At 41.5% G+C, this 25,332-nt stretch overlaps 1 protein-coding gene across 1 annotated transcript in view; it reads left to right on the top strand.

Moving 5' to 3' along the window:
- VSIG1 (V-set and immunoglobulin domain containing 1) overlaps window positions 1-20,117 on the top strand; it is a 37,642-nt gene extending 17,525 nt beyond the window's left edge. Inside the window, exons 4-8 of the mRNA XM_065411202.1 lie at window positions 8,780-8,978; window positions 11,383-11,538; window positions 12,340-12,459; window positions 13,960-14,098; window positions 19,922-20,117. Of these exons, the coding sequence (XP_065267274.1) occupies window positions 8,780-8,978; window positions 11,383-11,538; window positions 12,340-12,459; window positions 13,960-14,098; window positions 19,922-20,117 (810 nt within the window). The remainder of the gene's footprint in view (window positions 1-8,779; window positions 8,979-11,382; window positions 11,539-12,339; window positions 12,460-13,959; window positions 14,099-19,921) is intronic.
- Window positions 20,118-25,332: the final 5,215 nt, after the last annotated feature.

Genomic DNA, 25,332 nt, shown 5'->3' on the forward strand with positions numbered 1-25,332 from the left:
TACAAAATGTTGTGGGTTTTTAAAATGAAAAATGCCATTTTCATCAAAATGGAAATTTCTGCAGGGAAATGTCAATTTTCAAGGAAATTTTGGGATGGTTTACCATTGAAAACACTAGTCTGAGAGGAAAATGGAAAAAATATTGGCTGGAGCACATGAAAATTTGCAGTAAATCCAAAACATTTTCCCCAGCCGTCTGTTTTGGCTTTCAGTTGCTGAAAATTGAGTTTGTTCCCCCCCCCACCCCAGTTTTCCAGTTTGTAGTTTTTCAACAAAACCCTGACAAATTTTGTACAAAAATGTTGACAAAGAACAAAAAATTGTTTATTTTCGTTAAAAATTTCCACAGAAAAAAAAAAGAGGGGAACAGCATTCACCCACGAAAGCTTATGCTCCAATACATCTGCTAGTCTTAAAGGTGCCACAGGATCCTCTGTTACTTTTGTCATAGTAGAGACTTAACATCAAAATGGGTCTTGCTCACTATTTAAAAGGGTAGCAGAGCCAGAGGCAAAGGAAGATCTCAAAGGTTAGATAGGCTCTGACATAGAGTATGAAATTAAGTTTTGTAAACATTCACATTTTGACTTCTTGTAGGGCAGAGATGAAAACTTTGGAAGGACAGCATTAAAAAACAGTATTTTAAAACAAAATATACAGTACTAATTTGAATGAACTTATTTAAAATCAGCAATTAAGTTGTTACAGCCTATTAACTGAAGCATGAAATTTTAAATGAAGTTTCCTGGGTACAAAACAACAGAAGGTCCTATGGCACCTTTAAGACTAACAGAAGTATTGGAGCATAAGCTTTCGTGGGTGAATGCCCACTTCATCAGACGCACCCACGAAAGCTTATGCTTATGCTCCAATACACAAAGTTGGGAGGTATTGCCAATTCGGAGAAGGATCGGGATATTCTGCAGGGAGACTTGGATGACCTTGTAAATTGGAGTAACAATAATAGGATGAGATTTAATAGTGAGAAGTGTAAGGTGATGCATTTAGGGATGACTAACAAGAATTTTAGTTATAAGTTAGGGACGCATAGGTTGGAAGTGACGGAGGAGGAGAAGGACCTCGGAGTCCTGGTTGATCGCAGGATGACTATGAGTCGGCAATGTGACGTGGCTGTGAAAAAAGCTAATGCGATTTTGGGATGCGTTAGGCGAGGTATTTCTAGTAGGGACAGGGAAGTGCTGCTTCCGTTATACAAGGCGCTGGTGAGACCTCATTTGGAGTACTGTGTGCAGTTCTGGTCTCCTATGTTTAAAAAGGATGAACTCAAACTGGAACGGGTACAGAGAAGGGCCACTAGGATGATCCGAGGAATGGAAAACCTTTCCTATGAAAGGAGACTCGAGGAGCTCGGTTTGTTTAGCCTAACCAAAAGAAGGCTGAGGGGGGATATGATTGCTCTCTTTAAAGATATCAAAGGGATTAATACCAAGGAGGGAGAGGAATTATTTCAGCTCAGTAGTAATGTGGACACGAGAACGAATGGATATAAACTGGCCGTGGGGAAGTTTAGGCTTGAAATTAGAAGAAGGTTTCTAACCGTCAGAGGGGTGAAATTTTGGAACAGCCTTCCGAGGGAAACGGTGGGGGCGAAAGACCTTTCTGGCTTCAAGATTAGGCTTGATAAGTTTATGGAGGGAATGGTTTGAAGGGATAACGTGATTTTAGTCAATTAGGCATTAACGTGCCATCGCGGGTAAAATGAGGGTCCGGCTGTAGAATCTTGCCTGTATGCTCGGGGTTCTGCTGATCGCCATATTTGGGGTCGGGAAGGAATTTTCCTCCAGGGTAGATTGGCAGAGGCCCTGGAGGTTTTTCGCCTTCCTCCGCAGCATAGGGCAGGGGTCGCAGGCTGGAAGATTCTGTTGTGGGTGGGTTAGCTTTTGTGGCCTGCATCATGCGGGAGGTCAGACTAGATGACCATATTGGTCCCTTCTGACCTTAAAGTCTATGAGTCTATGAGTCTATGAGTCTTAAAGGTGCCACAGGACCCTCTGTTGCTTTTTACAGATTCAGACTAACACGGCTACCCCTCTGATACTGGGTACAAAAGCCACTCATACCTCTGGAATAAAATATACAGTTTGTAATTAATCACAACATTACTCAGCTTTTTCAGTATTCATCAACTTTCCTCAGAGTGATAAACAAATGACACAGTTGCTGAGACTGGGAGAAACTGCAGTGAAACTGAGTGCATTTCTTTAGGATCTACAGTTGCATTTATGTTTTACTGTAAGAAAACTGAAAGGGTCTGTTCAAATCTGTAAATAAATAAAAAAATAGAGTAAATATTCTTGGCCCTGTTGACAACTGTCCCCGATTTTTCAGCATACATAAAATACTTTCTCTGTATTCATTTAGCTACAAAGATAGAACACAGAGGATTAGCTTTTCAAAACATCGTATGAGGGCTTAGCCACACAACCCCAACTGACTTCAAATGGAGTTTCATTGTTAAAACCACATCCACATGCAGCAATTTTTTATGTTTACTGGAGAGAATTAACTGTGTGTGAAATTCATGGTCATGTTACTCAAGACTTCTTCCTGAGGAAGATGTGACAATGAGGGCCCAGAAAGGAGAAGAGTAATTTATACTGATCTGGTATTCTGTGTGGCAACTTCTGACATCATTTACACTGATGCAAATCCTAAGTAGCTCTGAGGTCAACTGAAAGCAGAATTTAGTCTTTTTTGGTACTTGAGCACTTTGACTGAACATAATGAGTCTGCTGCTCCACTTGTGCTGGTGTAAATCAGGAGTAATTCCAGTGAAGTGGTGTAAAACTAGTGTGAGTGTGGATTAGGCCCAGTGTTTCTCATTTTCCTCTCACCTACACTGATGCTACGCGCTTGACATAATGGAGCTGTAAAGCCTAGTAACGCCATTAAAATCAGTAGAGTAACATTGGTGTGAGAGGAGAATGATGTCCCATGCTATTATTTTTGTAACTACAGCTTGTCAAGGTAAACAATACTGGGCAAAATTCTGTTCTAGTTACACTGGTGTAAGTCTAGAGTGACACATTTGCTGTTACTAATGTACACCAGTTTAAATGAGGTTGGCCCATGGATACTAGAGACAGGCCTGTACTAAACCACTTGATTCAAACACCTGAACTTTCGGGGCATTAGGATCCGGATTCAGATCCTAACTCTGCAACGCAGGTTGACCTCTAGACATCAGTAAAATATTCTTAATTGTGGTAAAATGTGAATCAACATTAGCAGAAGTAGGAAAGCACAGATTCTTAGAGAAAGCAGGACCTTTAAGGTACGTCTACACTGCAGCTGAAAGCAAATCTCCCAGTCTGAATAGACAGACTTGCACTAGCAAGGGCTTCTGATCTACTCTTACTGCACTTATTGACTTGCTGTATATGTTTCTATTAGCTTGATCAGTTTCCCAGGGATGCCATACGCTCTCAAAACCTATCATAACCCTTTCTACCAAATGTTATCAAAAGCCTGTTTGAAGTCTATAAAGTTGCAGCAGGTTTGGTTGTGTTCTGTGCACTTCTCCGATATCTGTCTTATCACAAATAGACGATCTATTGTACTTCATCCTGGTCTAATCTGGTCTTTCCCTCTGCAAGCATCACTTCCACCTACCTGTGCAATGCTCTTCCCAGCACTCTCAATACATGGATTCCTCTGTAGTTCTTGCACTTGTTCTTATCTCCTTTTTAATAGATTGGTACTATTATTGCTTTCCCCCATTCACTCAGCACTTGCTCTTGTTTGTAAATCTTGTTGAATAGCTTGTGCATCACCTTTATCATGTGTCCCTCACCTGCCTCCAGCAGTTCTGAAGTTATGTCATCACTTCCTGGCACCTTTTTCTTTTTCAAATTTCCTATCGAGATCTTTACTTCTTCTAAGAATTCCAGCATCTGCTCTCTCTCCTTTGTAATGGAGAGCTTTCCCAGGACCTTTTCGTCTATTATGTTCTGCAAATTGTACAGCTCTTCAAAATATTCTTTCCATTCCTTATTCTTTGCTTATTTGTCCACAGTTATTTTCCCACACTTGTCTTTCACCACTGATATCTTCAACTCACATATCTTGCTTTGTTCTCTTATTTTGCTTTGCGTATTCTGCCTGTTTACATTGTTCACCAAAGACAATGTATTTCCGCACAGCTTCTTTGCATTCTTTCTGGATATCTTGCTCCTTCAATTTGTCCATGTCATAGATCTTAGCTCTCGATACTTTTTTGGTTGCTCTCAGCCTCAACCTTATTGACGCCAGCACTAATTTATGATCCAATCTGATATTAGCCACAAATGATCAGCATGACAACACACACGATTTCTATCTGCGAGTCACAAATACAAATTCTGTCATGTTCTTCATTTGCCCATCAGGTGATATCCAAGTCCACTTCCTCTGCATCATTATTTTTTGAAATAGCTTGTTGGTTATCACCAGGTTGTTCCTTAGGGAGAAATTTAGTAGCTCTTCTTTTTCATTTTCTTCACCAAGTCCAAATCTGACCACTGCTCCAGCCCAGGAATTCCAGGCCAAACCTACTTTCGGATTAAAATCTCCTATCACCAATAATGTCTTGTCTTGAAACTTCTAGTATTGCTTTCTGTAGATTATTATACAGTTTGTCAGTTTCTTCCTGAGTGCTGCTGAGGTCAATGAATATACTTGTACTATTGAGACTGCACAGGATTTGATTCTGAATCTTGCCTTCAACATACAAGGAGATATCAGCTTAAATGGCACAAGAGCCTGGTTTGCCGTTGGCTTTGGCACCAATGTGACTTCGTCCCAGCGTCCACCATCTTCTCTTCCCAATGTCAATATCCTGTGTTCATTGTAGTAGAATTTTCCTTTGCCTTTCCATCTCATTTTGCATAGACTGACAATTTCCCACTCATATTTTACCAACTCATGCATTATTACTGCAAGGTGCTCCAGCCTGGTATAATGGTCTTACATTCCATGTTCCGATAAATGTCTTCTCCTTTTGAGTCCATTACGTAATTCCCTGTTTCTGTGTTTGTTCTGATCACATCCTTTTCACCCCAATTCAATTTCTGAGCAGTGAACGCAGCGCTTGTTTTTTCTGGGCAACAACCAAGCCAGCCTACTTTTGTTTCTCTTTCCATTTTTCATTCGGTTTGTGTGGTCTAATATGCACCAAGTGTTCAACCACAACTCCTTGGCTTTGTGGTTGACCAGCATATTGTAATCTGACTGTAACACTGCTTTGAGCCATCCACTAGCTTGCTCCTGTACTGTTTCTGCCAATATTATCCTTTCGTTTGGAACTAGGTTTGCTGGTTTCACCATAGGAGATTTCATACACTTGAGAGCCAAGTGCGCCCTTTCACTAGCAGTTGTTGTCACTAGCTACCCAATAGGTTTAGCATGCCAGACAAGGCAAAATTTCAGGGTGTGGCACTGCAGTGCACACACAACTACTTGGAGCCACTAGTGAGAGTTGAGTGAGTCATCAGGACTAACTGCCAGCAAACCACTCCTTGCAGGTGCAACTGTCTATTACTCAGAGGTGCTACCTTTTGAGCTCACTCCATATACACCCTACTCTGTTACACTGGTGTAAATCAGGAGAGACTCCGAATTCAGTGGCATGACTCTGGTGTGAGACAGGTATGAATGAGAGTAGATTCAAGTTTATGCATGCTCCACCTTTCTTCTGAAGCTATTGCAAGGCAGATGTGTCAAAAGTATCTGTGTTCTGTTGTAACTTTGACCTGTAAATATATTTTGAGGAGCTGCAGAAGGTTCTAAGCAAGTACAGTCATTAAATGAGCAGCAAAAATAGAGGCCGGAATGATTTATACGATATATGCACCAATGGTTTGTGGAGAGATAGATGTATCAAAAAGAGTTTTCAGTTCTTATCTCACATATATGAATAAGAGCATCTGCAGGTATACTAGCTAAGAGGAAAGAGCAGCAGTCAATGCTCATGCTTCAAGGGATACACGTGTAGTCAGGAAGAACTTCTCCTCCCATGACACAGTACTGCAAAGTTAGGTATATAATGGGCATTTAAAATCTACCTCTGAAGCATCCACTATTCAGTGTCATACTAGATGCTTCATTAGTCTGTTGCAATAAAACAATTCCTGCATTAATCTTAGTCACTGGGGCTCACCTCATCAGTTAACCATAGAAATAAAGAAAAATATTATTTGCATAGACAATGGCCCAGATCTTCATAGGTGTTTAGTCACCTAAATACCTTTGAGCATCTGGGCCTATGTGCGTAATAAAGACTGAGGTGCAGATCAGCAAAGATCAGCTTGTCTTTATTATAGCATGCAGAGCTCAGCGCTCGCTTTTCTCTTCTCCCTATCCACCCCTTCTCCCCCAGCTATACTCCCATTTGTGCTCACCTCCTACCCAATTAACTCCCTGATAAGGGGCATACCTGCAGCTGCTTTAACATCAAAGCTTTGTACATAGCTTTATTCCAGCCTGGGATGGTTGAGGTAAAGTTTGGCAGAAACAATGGCAGGAAAAGCTGTGGTCTATTTTAACTCACATTTTGAGTTCTGTTCTCTGCCTGACAATGCTACAGGTTCTAGATGTATTCTAAGGGAAGAATAAACCCCCTCAAGGTAAAATCCTGTCCCTCACTGACTTCAATAGGGCCAGGATTTCACCCTTAATGTGTTTTTATCCCTCTTCGGAGCTAGAATGAATGTTGTTGCATTTATGATAGTACCATGCTTTGGGAATACAGTAGCTGCTATTGGACAGCAGGTACACAGCCTGGGTTTTGACCTTCATTGAAAATCTTATCATTGTATGAACCAACTGTACTTTGGCAGTTTTGGGGTGTAGCTTGCCTTAAGCTAACAAAGACGTCTAGATAACATTGATTAAAGACTTCAGTCAACACTGCGTCAGGGTGCCCAAGTGTTTATTTTTTATTCAAAATACAATCTACGGATCTGCAAGGTAAATAGAATTGTGCTTATTGTCTGGGGGGTGGGGATTCATAGCATGAACTAAAGCTGATTGGAAATCTTTGACAAAATGAAATTTTGATGAGTCAGAAGCAAATGAAACTTGACTAAAATTTGTTAAACTTCCCCTCACACACTTTTCAACCACCTCTAGTAATAAGCCAACTGTCAGGCCAGCAGTGACAAATATTGTTGTATCATTGTTCCTGAAACACAGTTGATATGAAAGATGCTATAGTAATTAAGGGCCCAATCCTGTAAACACAGCTGGACATATTAATATTGCTGACTACCATGGGAAGACCTACTAAATACAATGGATCAGCTCATTATGCCTGGAGCACATTGTTTACAAGAAGAGCCCCTCAAGTTGTACATTGCCAATTAGTCATGGAACGGCATTTATCAAAGTAGGAATTGAGTAGAGCACTACAAATTCCAAGCCGTAGCACTGTTATGCAGGAGTATTATTGTTAAACTCTGGATAAAAATGGCAACTGTTTCAATACGTCTTTCATAGAAGCTGATTTTTTTCCGTACACTGTTTTATAATAGAACTAAACAGGGCTGAGTGTGAATAGTCTACCAGAACTGGTTACATTCCTAAACCACACCCATCACCATGATATCTGAGATATCAGTAGTCCTAGATAGACCGAAGGCCCAAGATTCAAACCACCACCACCCACTATGGGCCCAATTCTACTTTTCATTCGAATCAATGGAGGTTTTGCTACAGACTTTTATGGGAGAAAGTTCAGGTCCATAAGTCTATAGAACCCAATCTGGCTCTCACATTGCTGTAAATCAGGAGTAACATTACTGAAGGCAGTAGAGCTCATCTGAATGTACAACAGTAAGTCTCTTATTTGAGGGAAGATGCTGGATGTTTGACAGACAGATGCAAATCCCCACAATGTGCCCAATATGGCAATAACTTCCCATTAGATGGAGAAGTTACTCCTGACTTATGTCCCTGGAGCGTATTGGGAAAAGGAAAGAGCTGGGGCCTGCCTGAGGGTCTCTGATAATGGCCCCACCCGTGCATGACACTGATAGGGACAGAAACATTTTTATTGCATGTCTGGCACTTTTATTGCAGGTTCTGGCACTCCAATTGCTTGTGGTAGACACCTCTGCCCTGTATTGTGATTGCCTCCACATTTACTGCAAACATAGCTTGGTTTGCTTACCCTTGTGTTTTGTCTTTCTGCATTAGCCAGTCTTAGCTATCTTTAATTAGATGCACTTCACCTCTTTTACTGCTTGCTTACACTTTCATTTAGAAAGCACAGTTTTTACTAGCTCTGCAAATATCCATTTTTCTTTGCAATGGCAATTCCATTTCTTATGATAATCTTGTACTGGCCTAGTTACCAGTTACATTACAAATTATTTGCCCTCTAATTAGCCCTTCTGTTCATTGTACATAACTTAGCTTTATTACTTAGGTGGGTAACATAATGGTCCATAATCTTGCCTGGCAGTTGGTTTCTTGTAAAGAAAATATGCCTTTCCCAAATATCACACTCTATTTCTGCAGTTCCCACAGTGTATTAGTTACAAGCCACACACCCAGAATGACCCAGTCCCTGCCCTGAGGAGCTTATCATGTAAGAATATGATTAGAAATTTAGATTGCAATGTACAGCATGGTTTTAATCACAGCTTTCTTTACAGTGAGGGAATTGGGCATAAGGTGGTTTTGCTTCTTCTGAAATTTCTTTGTATTTGACATAGCAACACCAAACAAAATACAAGTTAGCTCACTTCTTATTTAACTAACGATCCGTTTTGTGTCACAGATCTATTATTTTCAGAATGGACAGGCTTATGAGTATGGAGAGTTCAAGAACAGAATAAACGGGACAACAAACCTAGGAAATGCATCAATAACAATTTCCAACATGCAACCCTCAGACACCGGGTTTTATACCTGCGAAGTTTTCAGCCCAAAAGATTCAACTGGACAGAACCAGAAATCAGTGGCTGTCAGTGTACTGGGTAATTTCTTTTGCATTGTGTTTTCATGTTGCTTTATCACATGGTGTTGAATTGGGATTAAAAAATGCACTACAGGGTACCCAAGAGAATAATGTAATGGGGAGTGGATGGGAACATTGGCACCTTTTGGTCAGTTAGTGCAGTGGGCCCCCTGGAGCTGTGCAATGCAGTAACCATCATGGTAAAGAAACAGGACTTATTTTAATTGATAGAAAGATTCTTTTTCCAGGCTGCTGGACACAGACAGAGCCAGTGGTTCTCTCCACCTCCCAGGCAAACACCACCTGTGCTGCCTCGTGTTAGCACACGGGGTCTCTGGGTTAGGGTTACACTGCAGTTGGGAGTGAGCCTCTCGGAGCAGGCAGACAGATTCATGCCAGAGGGGCTCAAGCTGGCACACTAAAAATAGCAGTATGGACATTGCAGCTTGGGCTGGAGTTCAGGCTCTCAGGAGGCTCACTCCCAGCTGCATGGAGACCTGCCCTCGTAGTCCTGGCCTGGCTGAAGCAATCATGAACAGGACTGTTGACTACAGTGCCTGTGGAACATTGCTCACCCCTAGTGAACAGGGTAATATGTATATGCTGAAACCTGTGCTCAACTAATAACTGCACTCACCCTGTCCTAATGGCCAGTAAAATCTGAGTTGCCACGGGAGTCCTCCATGTTAACCTTGCTGCATTATAGAGCCACCTATTATAATGGCCAGAGAAATATACATCCCCTTGGTAGCTGTTACCACCCAGTTTCACTGGGTAGTAATTAAAACACACTTTTAGTTGGGAACCACAACCACACCCTGAAAACATTACTTGAGCTAGGGTTGCTGGCCTAGGCTTTAAGGCTAAGCCCAACATTTTAAAATTTGGAAGCCTAAAGCAGTTGTGAAAATCAGGCCACTTGTTGATATAGTTTTAGGCCCCCACATCTGAAAATGCTGGTCATAGCGACTTGCCTAAGACCACACAGATAGTCATTGGTGGAGCCAGCAGTAAAATCCAGAAGTCCTGGTTCCATAAACAGTCCAAATGCTGCCTCTCTAGTAAAAAGTCTAATCAATGTAGCTCTCTGTTTTGTGTTGTGTACAGAGTACACATCAGCTGAAAGAAAGCAATAGTTCAACCCTGAACAGATAAAAAGCGAAAAAGAGTCCTGTGGCACCTTATAGACTAACAGACGTATTGGAGCATAAGCTTTCGTGGGTGCATGCATCCGACGAAGTGGGTATTCATCCACGAAAGCTTATGCTCCAATACGTCTGTTAGTTTATAAGGTGCCACACGACTCTTCTTCGCTTTTTACAGATCCAGACTAACACGGCTACCCCTCCGATACCTGAACAGATAGTTGAACAAGTATGAAAAGCAATGAGACAAGAAAAATTTTACTTGCTAACAAGATAAATGTTAATACTAACTCCACCTAACAATTATCCACATACTCTCTGGGTAGTTGATTAGAGTGAGAAGTCAGTGCATATGTGAAAATCGCTCCAGCTGTATCATTTGTCTATACAGATGAGACAATTAAAGGCAAATGGAGATAAATCCACTGGAAGAAACAAATTTTCAAAGCTCAGATATTAAAACCATCCTAAAAAAAACCAACCCAAGCAGCAGTTACTCTGCAGCAAAATAATAAACAAGAGCATATGTGAGTTTGACTCAAAGCTTGAAAAATGGGATTGTAGTTTTCCTTAGAAAAGCAAGCATCACTGCTTGTACTTATACAGACAAAAACTGGGCCAGATTCATCACTGGTGTAATTCCACTGCAGTGGAGTTACAGAAGAGGCCCACAACAATATGTTTAAATTGTGTTAAATGGGTGACATGACCAAGCAAATGCAGGAAATTAAAAACAACACAGGTGTAGCTCAGAGTAGGATATGGCTGAGTACCAAAACAGAATGGTAGCATTTTGCACAGGTGTAAATGTCTCTACAGGTGCCAGGCAGTGAAGAATCAGGCTATAGATCTTTGCATTCATATGTAATAGACCCACTTACACCGAAAATGACAGTCCCATGAGGCAGAAAGTGATCTGACAAGGACGAAAAGTGACAGTCGTAATATAATTGAAATAACTGATAGTCTTTTCCAGCAAGAAGGAATACCTTACAGCCTTCGTAAAAGTATTTAGTATGATAAACACCATGAAAGGCAATAAGAGTTTTCCCCCGACTGTTCACTTTTCTTTGTTGCTGCTCATGTCTATATGGGAGAGATTGTGATCAGACTACTGGGCCAGGATCTGATCTGTTATACTGGTGGAAAGCTAAAACAACATCACCAAAGTCAATAGATTATTTACACCAGTGTAAGAAAGTAGAATTTGGTCTAGCAATATTTTGGCCCATAATTTGTACCCATGGTCTAACTATTTTTCCTGCTGTTATTTTACAGTCAAACCTTCACAGCCTCACTGTAGCTTACGGGGAACCCCTGAGACAGGCCACTTTGTCTCTCTCTCCTGCTATTCTGAAGAAGGGATGCCTGCACCTACATACCAGTGGTATAAAGTATCAGAGGGGACCCACAAACCCATGACAGAACAATTCAGTGAGTAACTTCCTCAGTACTAGTGTGTAACATGCAAGACCTAGAGTGTGATGGCTTGAACCATGCATTCAATATTCTAGTCAATACAGAAAAGACTGCATTTCCCCGCTTTGTGTGCAATAATATGGATTGAATTTATTTTTACCTATCAAAAATTACTAACAGCCATTACATAAATGCATTAGCCTGGTTTTGTCAATTTTACAATAAATAATGCTGCTGGCCTCAGAGAAGATAATTACGTAAAAAAAAAAAATTCCTATCTGTGATACTAATTACACCCCAGAGCATTAAAATGAAAAGAACTGAAATAATCTAATTTACTGCCTTTTTTTTTTTAAATCTCACTCACCTTGGAGTGAGTGAGATGCAAATTTATACTAAACTTATACTCAGTGGAACTCAAATTGTAGTTTTGTTTCCTAGGCCCCTGTTGTGAAAACACTTAAGCATGTGCATAACTTTACACCTGCAAGAGATCCCATTGGCTTCAATGGTATTACCCAAATGAGTAAAATTACACACATGCGTCTGTGGTTGCAGGATAGGGAACCTGGTTCTCATACACTTAATGTGATACTGCAGAGTTCTCTGTAAAATGATGTAACAATTGTTTTCAAGGAAGATAAATGGTTGTAAATAGATTTCTTAAGGAAATCCCTTTATTTAAATGCTGCAAAATTTACAATAGAACCTCCCATGCCTTGTAATAATCCTTATTATTCTTATTCAGTAAATACAAGTAATTACCCATATAATATATAAACATGCATGTACATATATGTTTTCCATTTGTCACAGATACAAAAACTGGGCTTTTGATTATTGGTAATCTCACCACCTTTGAAGCTGGATACTACCGGTGCACAGCTAGTAACAGCCTTGGAAACAGCAGCTGTGAAGTTGACTTGACTGCAGCACGTAAGTTCATCATATGAATGGAATAAAATGTGCTTTACATACAGCATAATCAGAAAGACAAAAATAGTTTACATTTTTTAAAGGTAGACTGTTTTGGAAGAAGAATGGGGTTGGTGGTCAGGAGGTCCTCAGTTCTCAACTCAACTGGGCCTTGTGTGGCTTTGGGAAAGTCATTTAACCTCTCTGCCTCCGTCTTCCTCCTGTAAAATGGGCATACTAATGTATACTTAGCAACATATCTCACAGGAGGGTTGTGAGGCTTAATTAGTTAATGTTCCTAAACTACTTTAAATATCTAATACACTATACAAATGCTAATATAACACCACACCCTTGACTGGGTTGTCAGCAGCAGGGATTTGAATCCAGAACCTCTGGATCTAAAACCACGAGCTTCTACAGTATGAGTTAACTGACAGACCTAGCTCTGTTAGGTGGAAGGCTGTAGCAGCCTCACAAACCTCTATGTGGTCCAGCCAGTAGAGGGGGACAGAGAGCAACACTGAGTAAGCATCCTGAGTTATACACACCTCCTGTCTAGGGAGATCCACCCATTTCAAATCTCTGCATGGATCGCCACTTTGTAATTCCCCGTCCCTGGGTGGTTTGTCAGCAGTGAGAATTTAAACTTGGATCTCTGGATCTAAACACATGTGCCTCTAAATGGCTTTGAGCGACCAGATCCAGGCCTTAGGTCTACTGACTTCAAGCTCACAATCCCAATGGGGCCTAGAACACTTTACAAACACCATTGAAATGCTCCAGTCTATGGAGTGGAGTGTTGCAGCTATTTAATAGTGTAACATTAGGCTGGAAAGAAAGAAGAGTACCTTATCCCAACTGTTCTCAGCCTGTGGCCTATCAGAGCAATGTGTGATCTTTCCTGGTAGTCAGTAGAATTAAATGTTCTGAGAACGCAGCAATAGGGGTTTGGGGTGGGTCCTTGAGATAATTTCACTCTTAAGTGGTCTGTAAAATAAAAAAATTGCCTTGCTCAAATGCCAGGGAGATGTTGGTAGGTAGACTGTAATGATGGGAATTGGAACTTGGATAGGAAAATGGCATAGGATCCTTAGTGATCATAGATAGGCAGGGCCTGCATTTTATATCTCAACAAAAAATGGGAGACAGAGGCCATCCAGAATTAAAACTTTGTTTGCAAGGGTTGAAGAGCCAACAGCCCTCCATATTGTCAAACAGCAACTATCTTATCTCTCCTGTAGCCAGTCATAAAAGTGGGGAATGGATTATTTAGGTTTGTTGAGCATCCCACTTCTCTCTCCGTCTGCTTGGGTAGAGAACAGGTAGCAATATAGTGCCACCTAGCAAGAAGCTGGGAGGCAAAGAATAGTGAAAGCCTGACTCCCCCTCTCCTAAAAGCATGGATTTTAGTTCTCAGCTCTTTGAACCCAATATCTTCTTTCCATCTGGTACCCCTTCAGTGGGATTCTCTCTATACTGGTGGCTTTTTAAAATTAACACTGGCACATATTTTTCCAGATTCGGAAGGTGGTCTCATTGCTGGAGCATTAATTGGAGCAATTCTGGGAGCAGTTGTTATCTGCATTATTGTCTGGTTTTTAACCAAGAGGGAGAAGAAAAAGGAGAGAAAGGAGAAAGCAGCAAATAGTGAAATGCAGTAAGAATTTTTGTTTGCTTGATTGTAAGACAAACATTTCCTGAGCAACCCCCTCAAATAGAGATGGTCAAGATGGATCCAAAAGCAAAACTTCTCTACCGCAAAGGTTTCTTTGGGACTAAGTCAAATATGGTGCAATAACATTTACAAAGTAAGACTATTTATTTTTGTCTCACTTTGAAACTGTTATTTATAGCTTCTTGCAGTGTTGGTGTAGCTGTGCTGGTCCCAGGATGTCAGAGAGACAAGGTGGGCAAGGTATTATTCTATTCTTTTTCTTCTCCCTCTTGGTTAAAAACCCGACAATAATGCAGCTAATACCTCACCCACCTTGTCTCTCTCATTATAGGTGTAGGTGGCCTCTGTGGGCGGGTGGCGTATGTGTGCATTCGGTGCAAGGAGTTCCTGGCCCTCAGAGACCACGTACGGACTTTGGAGGCAAGGGTGGCGGAACTGGAGGAGCTAAGGGAGGCAGAGAGGTATGTTGATGAGGCTTTCCGGGACACTGTAGAATTGTCCCACCTCCGGTCAGACAGCCCCTGTGCTGTTGAGGAGGATGAAAGGCCCAGGGAAGCAGAGCAGTCAACGGGAGCAGAGGGAAACCTTCCCATAATTGGGACCCTCCTTCCAGATGGTGCTGGGGTTGCCTCTCGCACTGAGGTTGCCTCTCCGGGGGAGGGAACTCCAGTTGCTAGGAAAAGGCAGGTATTAGTATTGGGAGATTCGATCATTAGAAACGTAGATAGCTGGGTTTGTGATGACCGGGAGAACCGTATGGTGACTTGCCTGCCTGGTACGAAGGTTGCGGATCTCTCGAGGCATCTAGACAGACTTATGTGTAGTGCTGGGGAGGAGCCGGTGGTCGTGGTACATGTAGGTACCAATGACATAGGGAAGGGTAGGAGAGATGTCCTGGAGGCCAAATTTAGGCTGCTAGGGAAGAGACTGAAATCCAGGACCTCTATGGTGGCATTCTCAGAAGTGCTCCCAGTTCCACGCGCAGGGCCAGGTAGGCAGGCAGAGCTTCAGAGTCTCAATGCGTGGATGAGACGATGGTGTAGAGAGGAGGGGTTTACATTCATTAGGAACTGGGGAAACTTCTGGGATGGGGGGAGCCTATACAGGAAGGATGGGCTCCACCTAAACCAAAGTGGAACTAGACTGCTGGCACTAAACATTAAAAAGGTTGTAGAGCAGTTTTTAAACTAGGAGATGGGGGAAAGCCGACTGCTGCAGAGGAGCATGTGGATCGGACAGAGACTTCTCTTAGGGGAGAGTCTAATGATAGAGAATCTCCAGGTTATAGTCAGGAGCAGAGGATGGAAGAGGATAAAGTAGGGGCCAGATCAGATGATAAACATTCACATAAAAAAGAATCTGACACATCAGAAAAGAGCAGACAAATAAACAGTGACAAGTTTTTAAAGTGCTTGTACACAAATGCTAGAAGTCTAAATAATAAGATGGGTGAACTAGAGTGCCTTGTGATAAAGGAGGATATTGATATAATAGGCATCACAGAAACCTGGTGGACTGAGAGCAATCAATGGGACACAATCATTCCGGGGTACAAAATATATCGGAAGGACAGAACAGGTCGTGCAGGGGGGGGAGTGGCACTATATGTGAAAGAAAATGTACAATCAAATGAAGTAAAAATCTTAAGCAAATCCTCATGTTCCATAGAATCTCTACGGATAGAAATTTCATGCTCTAATAAGAATATAACATTAGGGATCTATTATCGACCACCTGACCAGGACGGTGATAGTGATGATGAAATGCTAAGGGAAATTAGAGAGGCTATCAAAATTAAGAACTCAATAATAGTGGGGGATTTCAATTATCCCCATACTGACTGGGAACATTTCACTTCAGGACAAAATGCAGAGATAAAATTTCTCGATACTTTAAATGACTGCTTCATGGAGCAGCTGGTACGGGAACCCACAAGGGGAGAGGCAACTCTAGATTTAGTCCTGAGTGGAGCGCAGGAGCTGGTCCAAGAGGTAACTATAGCAGGACCGCTTGGAAATAGTGACCATAATACAATAGCATTCAACATCCCTGTGGTGGGAAGAACATCTCAACAGCCCAACACTGTGGTATTTAATTTCAAAAGGGGGAACTATGCAAAAATGAGGGGGTTAGTTAAACAGAAGTTAAAAAGTACAGTGACTAAAGTGAAATCCCTGCAAGCTGCATGGGCGCTTTTTAAAGACACCATAATAGAGGCCCAACTTCAATGTATACCCCAAATTAAGAAACACAGTAAAAGAACGAAAAAAGAGCCACCGTGGCTTAACAACCATGTAAAAGAAGCAGTGAGAGATAAAAAGACTTCCTTTAAAAAGTGGAAGTCAAATCCTAGTGAGGCAAATAGAAAGGAGCATAAACACTGCCAAATTAAGTGCAAGAATGTAATAAGAAAAGCCAAAGAGGAGTTTGAAGAACGGCTAGCCAAAAACTCCAAAGGTAATAACAAAATGTTTTTTAAGTACATCAGAAGCAGGAAGCCTGCTAAACAACCAGTGGGGCCCCTTGATGATCGAGATACAAAAGGAGCGCTTAAAGACGATAAAGTCATTGCGGAGAAACTAAATGGATTCTTTGCTTCAGTCTTCATGGCTGAGGATGTTAGGGAGATTCCCAAACCTGAGCTGGCTTTTGTAGGTGACAAATCTGAGGAACTGTCACGGATTGAAGTGTCACGAGAGGAGGTTTTGGAATTAATTGATAAACTTAACATTAACAAGTCACCGGGACCAGATGGCATTCACCCAAGCGTTCTGAAAGAACTCAAATGTGAAGGTGCGGAACTGTTAACTAAGGTTTGTAACCTGTCCTTTAAATCGGCTTCTGTACCCAATGACTGGAAGTTAGCTAATGTAACGCCAATATTCAAAAAGGGCTCTAGAGGTGATCCCGGCAATTACAGACCGGTAAGTCTAACGTCTGTACCAGGCAAATTAGTCGAAACAATAGTTAAGAATAAAATTGTCCGACACATAGAAAAACATAAACTGTTGAGCAATAGTCAACATGGTTTCTGTAAAGGGAAATCGTGTCTTACTAATCTATTAGAATTCTTTGAAGGGGTCAACAAACATGTGGACAAGGGGGATCCAGTGGACATAGTGTACTTAGATTTCCAGAAAGCCTTTGACAAGGTCCCTCACCAAAGGCTCTTATGTAAATTAAGCTGCCATGGGATAAAAGGGAAGGTCCTTTCATGGATTGAGAACTGGTTAAAAGACAGGGAACAAAGGGTAGGAATTAATGGTAAATTCTCAGAATGGAGAGGGGTAACTAGTGGTGTTCCCCAAGGGTCAGTCTTCGGACCGATCCTATTCAACTTATTCATAAATGATCTGGAGAAAGGGGTAAACAGTAAGGTGGCAAAGTTTGCAGATGATACTAAACTGCTAAAGATAGTTAAGACCAAAGCAGACTGTGAAGAACTTCAAAAAGATCTCACAAAACTAAGTGATTGGGCAACAAAATGGCAAATGAAATTTAATGTGGATAAATGTAAAGTAATGCACATTGGAAAAAATAACCCCAACTATACATACAATATGATGGGGGCTAATTTAGCTACAACAAGTCAGGAAAAAGATCTTGGAGTCATCGTGGACAGTTCTCTGAAATTGTCCACGCAGTGTGCAGAGGCGGTCAAAAAAGCAAACAGGATGTTAGGAATCATTAAAAAGGGGATAGAGAATAAGACTGAGAATATATTATTGCCCTTATATAAATCGATGGTACGCCCTCATCTCGAATACGGCGTACAGATGTGGTCTCCTCATCTCAAAAAAGATATACTGGCACTAGAAAAGGTTCAGAAAAGGGCAACTAAAATGATTAAGGGTTTGGAACGGGTCCCATATGAGGAGAGATTAAAGAGGCTAGGACTCTTCAGCTTGGAAAAGAGGAGACTAAGGGGGGATATGATAGAGGTATATAAAATCATGAGTGATGTGGAGAAAGTGGATAAGGAAAAGTTATTTACTTATTCCCGTATCAGAGGGGTAGCCGTGTTAGTCTGAATCTGTAAAAAGTAACAGAGGGTCCTGTGGCACCTTTAAGACTAACAGAAGTATTGGGAGCATAAGCTTTCGTGGGTAAGAACCTCACTTCTTCTGAAGAAGTGAGGTTCTTACCCACGAAAGCTTATGCTCCCAATACTTCTGTTTTACTTATTCCCATAATACAAGAACTAGGGGTCATCAAATGAAATTAATAGGCAGCAGGTTTAAAACAAATAAAAGGAAGTTCTTCTTCACGCAGCGCACAGTCAACTTGTGGAACTCCTTACCTGAGGAGGTTGTGAAGGCTAGGACTATAACAGAGTTTAAAAGAGAACTGGATAAATCCATGGTGGTTAAGAAGTCCATTAATGGCTATTAGCCAGGACGGGTAAGGAATGGTGTCCCTAGCCTCTGTCTGTCAGAGGGTGGAGATGGATGGCAGGAGAGAGATCACTTGATCATTGCCTGTTAGGTTCACTCCCTCTGGGGCACCTGGCATTGGCCACTGTTGGTAGACAGGATACTGGGCTAGATGGACCTTTGGTCTGACCCGGTACGGCCTTTCTTATGTTCTTATAGCTTCAACAGGAGAGATTGAGGGAGTCCCACATCAAAATAGCCCACAGCTCAGTGGCTAGATCACTCTCTTGAGAAGTGTGGGAGACCCTATTCAAATCCTTTTCCGCTCTGAGGCAGAGGTGGGTATTGAACCTGGGTTTCCCATATCCAAAGTGAATGCTCTAATCACTGGCCAAAAGTTATAAGGTGGGTGGCATCACCACCCCCTCCAACTGAATTCTGAATGGGAACTGATCCAGTAGGTGGCCTCTGAGCATACCTACCAGATCACACCCTGCAGGCAAGTGAGGTGCTCCTCCGCCTATCTTCCTCCCATTCGTGGATCAGGCTGAGGCTCATGCAGGAGACAGGCATCTGGACTCCTAGAGTGAGGCATCAGCGTGCATGTCCAGAAGCAGAGACTTAGGTGCCTAGGGGAACTTTTACCATGAAAATTAAGGTGCCCAGTAGGTTTACCCTTTTTGTACCCTGTATTTTCTCCGTGAACGTACTCATACAGAGCAATCAAGTCACCTTGCAATCTTCTTTTGAATAATATAAACACATTGAGCACCTCAAATTTCTCACTGTAGGTCATTTTCACAGCCCTCAAATCACTTTTGTGGCTCTTTTCTGTACCCTCTCCAATTTTTCAATATCCTTTTGTAACTGTGGACCCCAGAACAAGACACAGTATTCTAGTACTGGTCTCACTGTTGCCATATACAGAAGTAAAATCATCTCCCTTATTCCTACACAATATTCCTGTTTATACATCCAAGGAAATTAGTCCATTTCACCACGGCATTGTACTAGGAGCTCATGTTCAGTTGTTTGTCCACTATAACCCCTAAATCTTTTTCAGTGTCACTGCTTTTCAGGATACAGTTCCCCAGTCCATAGGCCTGGCCTGCCTGCATGTATGACCTTGCATTTAGCTGTATTAAAATGCATGTTTGAATGGGCCCAGCTTACCAAACGATTCAGATCCCTGTGTCTGACTGCCCTCGCCTCATCATTATTTACTACTCTGCCAATCTTTGTGTCATCAGAAAATTGTATCATAATACTTTTATATACAATGGGGAGCTCTAGGTGCTAGTGTGTAATATAAATAATCATACTATCGCCATTACGTCAGGGTTTTCTAAGATGTTCCTTTTGGGAGGCTCTATTATGGGGAGGATTTCAAGTTGTTATTAATTAGTCTAACCGTCATCTTGTCTTCCTGCAGACCAATGACTCAGAAACAACAGGCAAATGTGGAATATGCTAATATACCCACCCAAGAAAATGAGTCTGTTGCCACAGCTACACCAAGCAGAGAAGCTAATGCAGCCAATGAATACTCTACTGCTGCGGAAACTGCTGCCTCTGGAATGCCTGAAAACAATGAGATGCAAGGAGTGGAGACACAAACAAGAGCCTAAAAATTCTATTGCAATTTCCTTATCCGCTATGGACCCCATCCTCAAAAATATTGGTATTGAATTAACGCAGAAAGTAGTGTGGTTATAACCCACACACCTGCATTTGTGGTATTAATCACAAGGTGGGAGTTTGAAGGTCATGCCTTCAACCATCCAAGAAGTACGTATATCATGGCCTCATTTTTCAATTTTGTTATTGCACTTATTAACTATCTAGCTATGACTGTGTACCAAATATGAATGACAGCATAGTTAATGTCTCCATTTATCCAACCCATTTGAGAATATTAATTATTAAATGGGTTTGGAAAGACAGACAACATTGGAGCTTTCTTATTGGCTGCTGGTGAAGCTATGTGATGGCTTGTAAACACCGGAGTCCCTTTTCTGAAAGAAAATGGTCATTGCCAGCCAATCTGAAGTGTTGCATGTGCTGAGAATGGCACAGGACGACTGTGTTAGCAAATACATTACAGTATCTAAGGACCTGATCCCACACCTTGGAAATCAATGGGAGTTTGGCCACTGACTTCAACAGGTGCAGGAGCAGACGCTTAGAGCATGTGTTCATATCTGCCTCTAGTAGCCATCCCCAGCAACAGTAACAGCCTGCCTCTCACTCGCAGCTAACGCAGTTACACCTTTAACTAAAGAAGTACTGTGGTAGGAATGTTGCTGAAGTTCCTGGGTTAAATTATCACTGATGATCAGAGTCTGTATGAATGGCTCATTAACCAAAACAAGAGGATATCAACATTTGAGGCAAACTCAGAAATTCAGACTGATGAGGTGCTAATTATGATCTGTACTATAAAAGAGGGTTCAGTTTTGGCCAACTAACATTATTTATAAAATTCCATATCTACCACTTTGCTGTACTCTAGTGAGTTCTCTTTATACATACAGACACTTAAATTCCACATGCCATCGTACAACCTACTCGGCCACATTTTTCAGTTTTGTTGCCTAAGTTGAAAATTGACTGGACTAGATGATAGGGGTCAAATCCTGAACTTGCTGAAGTCAATGGCAAAATCTCCAGTGAAGTCAACAGTGCCAGGATTTCACTCTAGCAGGTACCCAAGCCCAAATATCTAAAATGTCTGGGCCAAATCTGAAGTCATTACTCAGAGCTGTCTCTGCAGGCAAAACTCCCATTAATTTTAATGGATATTTTGCCTGAGCAAAGACTGCAGGTTTGGGTCCTTAAATTCGATGATCATTATGAGGTTACCTGAAATTTTCAGTAATCTTATTGAAGTTGCCTTGTGAGTATGACAAAAACTACAGTGCTAAACAAACAAACTCACTAGGAAAAAAAAGTAATGAGGCAGTACAATCTGCTCATTGATTATATGTCATTCCTCACCACAGGTGGAAAAAAATGTTTGCGAACAAAATATTTCAAGTGAATTACCAGACAGAGGGAGCCCTCTACCTAGCTAACAGTAGTATAAACTTTATTAGTAAAAATGTTTCCACTGTAATATGCAAACCCTATGTAGCATTTTGCTCCTCCTATCATGCAAAATACAAGTGATTTTATCAGTGACCCTGTTTGTAGCTACGTTTTTTTGTTTTGTTTTTAATTGATTTTCTCATGTCCTGAGGTTTGATATGGACATTTTAAAAAACTACCTATTGCCCTTTGGCACTATAAAATAGCATGGTCTTCGTTTTTATATGCATATTGTGTAATCGTACAGATTAACATCTCTTCTTGGTTTTCTTCACCTGATTTCTTTGCTTTTTTTCCTTAACATAATTTAGTAAGCTAAGTTACAAGGCGAAGAGGTTACTATGATTCCTGCAATAATACAGGTTATTTGAATATTCATGGAACTACTACTAGTCATACATTTGCTGAACATGAATGGGATCTGCAGCCTATTTAAAACTAATTGCAAATAAAGTGCGCGACAGCAGTTCTCAGCAAATATAAAAAGCTAACTTCCTAATACCAAATTTTCTAATGCACCTCATTAAAATGCTAGACTGACTCTGGGGGAGGGCAAGTGGGGGAGGTTTTTCAGACAAAGTAAGTTTACTTGGGTGTATTTTTACTAAGGGAGGTTGATATGTTTCTTACCCTTTTGGGATGCACCAAGATATGATTGCAACTGAGCTGGCTTCAACCATATGGGTTATTATGATATAGGATTATAACTGTGTTTTTGCTTTCCAGTGAACATCTTGGCAAATTAAATAAAAAATAATCAATCATGTTTGTACAGCACAGAAACCCAGGAAGAGCTGCATGAGTGGTGGAGGCTATTTTTCAGAACTTTGCTCTGATGCAGTAGACTTTTTTTCTTGTGTCACCCACTATTCTCTCCGGGGAGATGGGGGAATGTTATTAGGTGCCATGGAGTCACAGGGTCTGGTCTATGCCCCAGCCTGTAACCAGTCTCCAGGGAGTGACCCCTTTAATGGGCCAGGCCCCAAGGACCTACACAGTTCCAAACGGGCAGGTCCATGGCCTCCGTGACTCAGCACCAGCAATCCCTGTCTCTCTCCTTGGCTCCCTGCAGCGAATCCAACCCAGTCACGAGTCCTGTGGGAGGCTTGTGCCGACCCCTTTAGGACAGAATGCTCACAGCAAGACAGGCAGCCTTTTCAAACAAGGTAACAGTTTATCATCACCTGGCATGCAGAATCTAAAAGTCCTTAGGTTAGCACACAGAGGCAGCAGTTAAGCAATAGTCTATCCTAGTCAAACCAGGGCCCTGATGAGCCCTCTCTGGTCCTTTTTTTGTCTCCTGTGGTCTGGCCACTTGAGTCCCTCCAAAAGCCCCCTTCTTCCAGTCCCTCTGTTGATTTGGGTCAGGTCAAGATTTTTTTTTTTTAAGTGACTATTCATTCCCTGCCCTCCCCCCCCCCGCAACTCCTGCATTGTTTCAGAGCAGGGTTACCCTGCTCAGTACACCTTCTGAGTAGCAATGCAATGTAATGTACAGAGGGAAACTGAGGCATGCCTAGGATTCATAAAATTATTACAGAAAATTCCCACTTCCTCACACTAGGGAAACTCCATATAAAAAGGCACACAATGTCTCTGAGCCATTATCTCCTGGCAAAAGCAGGATTCATAGGCTGACATACAGGAGTGTAGCAATGTCTTTGACCTGAATAGATCCCAAGTAGCGATACAGAATTCCATCCCCACCCCTTTACAGCTCAGGATTGCAGTAGTACTCGCCTCTCCCCTAGTACCATGGCTGATGCACAAGTCATGCATCACTTGGCTCTCTACTTTCACCCTTGTCCCCACGCAGGGGCTTCGAGGGCATGGAACGTGAGTTGTTGCAATGAGCAGTACTAAGCACCTGTTGGAAATACTGCTGAATTGCCAGGGACAAAGCAATATAAAGCTACTGTCTCCGTTCCCTTCTGTCCTACTGTATCCCATCTCCCCATAGGAGCTGCAGTTTTGATGACACGCTGGCTTCACTCCTCTCTCCACAACAGTTTTAGGGGCATTAGAGTAGAATTTCACTCCTTGCAACAAGGTACTCATACTTATAGATGCTTAACAGACTTGGTTATTTACATAAACCCCAAACCAAAGATTACTTTACTGATCTGAAAGCTCAAATCTTGGACATTTTAATACTTAACTCTATCATCACCAAAACCTATACAATGATTTAGAATACGTAATCATTCTGATTTAGTTTGATTCTATATTTCTCTCCATCATAACCCTTTGCAGTAATATTATACAGCTCTGACAACACAGGGGTTAGGACATAAGAACGAAAGTTATAGTCCTTACTTCTGGAAGTTCCTGGAATTTAGTATTTAAAAGATGCAGGTTGAAAAGCATCTTAGCCAAAATCATTGGTTTCTCAATCAATTTTGCATGTCAACAGCTTATTATTAAAGAGCAAGTTTTGCTTGGACCCTGCCACTCTCTCCTGAGAAAACTTAAAACTGCATTTTATTTTCTAGTGTGGAGATCACTTTGTATGAAGTGTTCAGATACAATTTTCTGGTTTGCTGTACAATTGTTGGTAGAAAACTGCATCACTTTAGTCCCTTATACAGAAGCAGTCATATTGTGGAAGTTTTATTATCTGGTTTTGTAACTTTTCCTTGTAACTGAAGGATAGCCTGATTCTATTTACATGCAGTCACTCTCCCCCACATCTCAGCTCTGACAATATTTCAGCTTACTGATTTGCTCTTTTATATGACTTATGTGCATAAGTGATTTAGCTAATGATACAGATTCTTTTGTTACATATACAAGTTTAATAAAGTTTGCCGTTACAAAACTTTATTATATTGTTAATTACAGAATTTTGTTAAATAAGCACTCTAACCCTGCCCAAACAAACAAAAAAAACCACCAAAAACTGTGGGGGGAGGGGGTGGGTGTCTAAGAAGTCTCACTGTCACCTGTTAAACAGTTCTTTGCTGCTAAGTCCTGTGTTCTCAATTCTATACTTCCCTGACACGGAGGTGCTTTTGCCATCAGTGAATTATATGTTAATCATATGCTTCCTAAAGCAGTGCAGGGGCAATGTCAACTCTGTTCAGGAATGACAACAAACTGAATGTAATGGTCACGTAAAAAGCTTTTCTATTACCTATTCAGCGTTCATCAGCACAAACGTAAGACATGGGACAGTGCCAAGGAGAGGAGGAGGAAGCCATCCAATGCTTGGTTAGCCGACAAGCCACAGGACTGCATCACTTCATTGGTTTACTCCTCTGACAAACAATGGTCTGGAGGGGAGGGGACCGCATGGAATTCATTCACAGTAAAAAGTACTACCTATTCATAGCCTATGAATATAACTTTATGCAACTCAGACTCTCCAAGAAAGGAGAATGGGAGGAGGATACGCTACTCTCCCACTACTCTGAAAGTTCACATTTAGGAATATGATTTTACTGGAAATTGTCTTACCATGAAAGCTTCTTTTCATCTGAGTCAAAGCTAGCTCACAGCTAAGTCTGAGGCCCCTCTGCCCCCCAAACAAAAGAGACAAGGAATGAATGGAATGGTGACAGTTTGACCTCTGAGAAGTGTTCCTATTCCAGAAGAGTTCAGCTCCAAGTTATGAATGTGCACTGCTGTGGTCCTCCTAGGAAGAGGAGGACTTTACAGAAGAGCTGGTTTCCAGAAAGACCAGTTTTATTTCGTAAGTGTTCATGGGACTAGAAGGAGCTTCTGCTGGAAGGCGCTTTACAGCCATGTAATCACAGC

This window comes from Emys orbicularis, chromosome 9 (genome assembly GCF_028017835.1).
Source record: "Emys orbicularis isolate rEmyOrb1 chromosome 9, rEmyOrb1.hap1, whole genome shotgun sequence".
Lineage (NCBI taxonomy): Eukaryota > Metazoa > Chordata > Testudines > Emydidae > Emys > Emys orbicularis.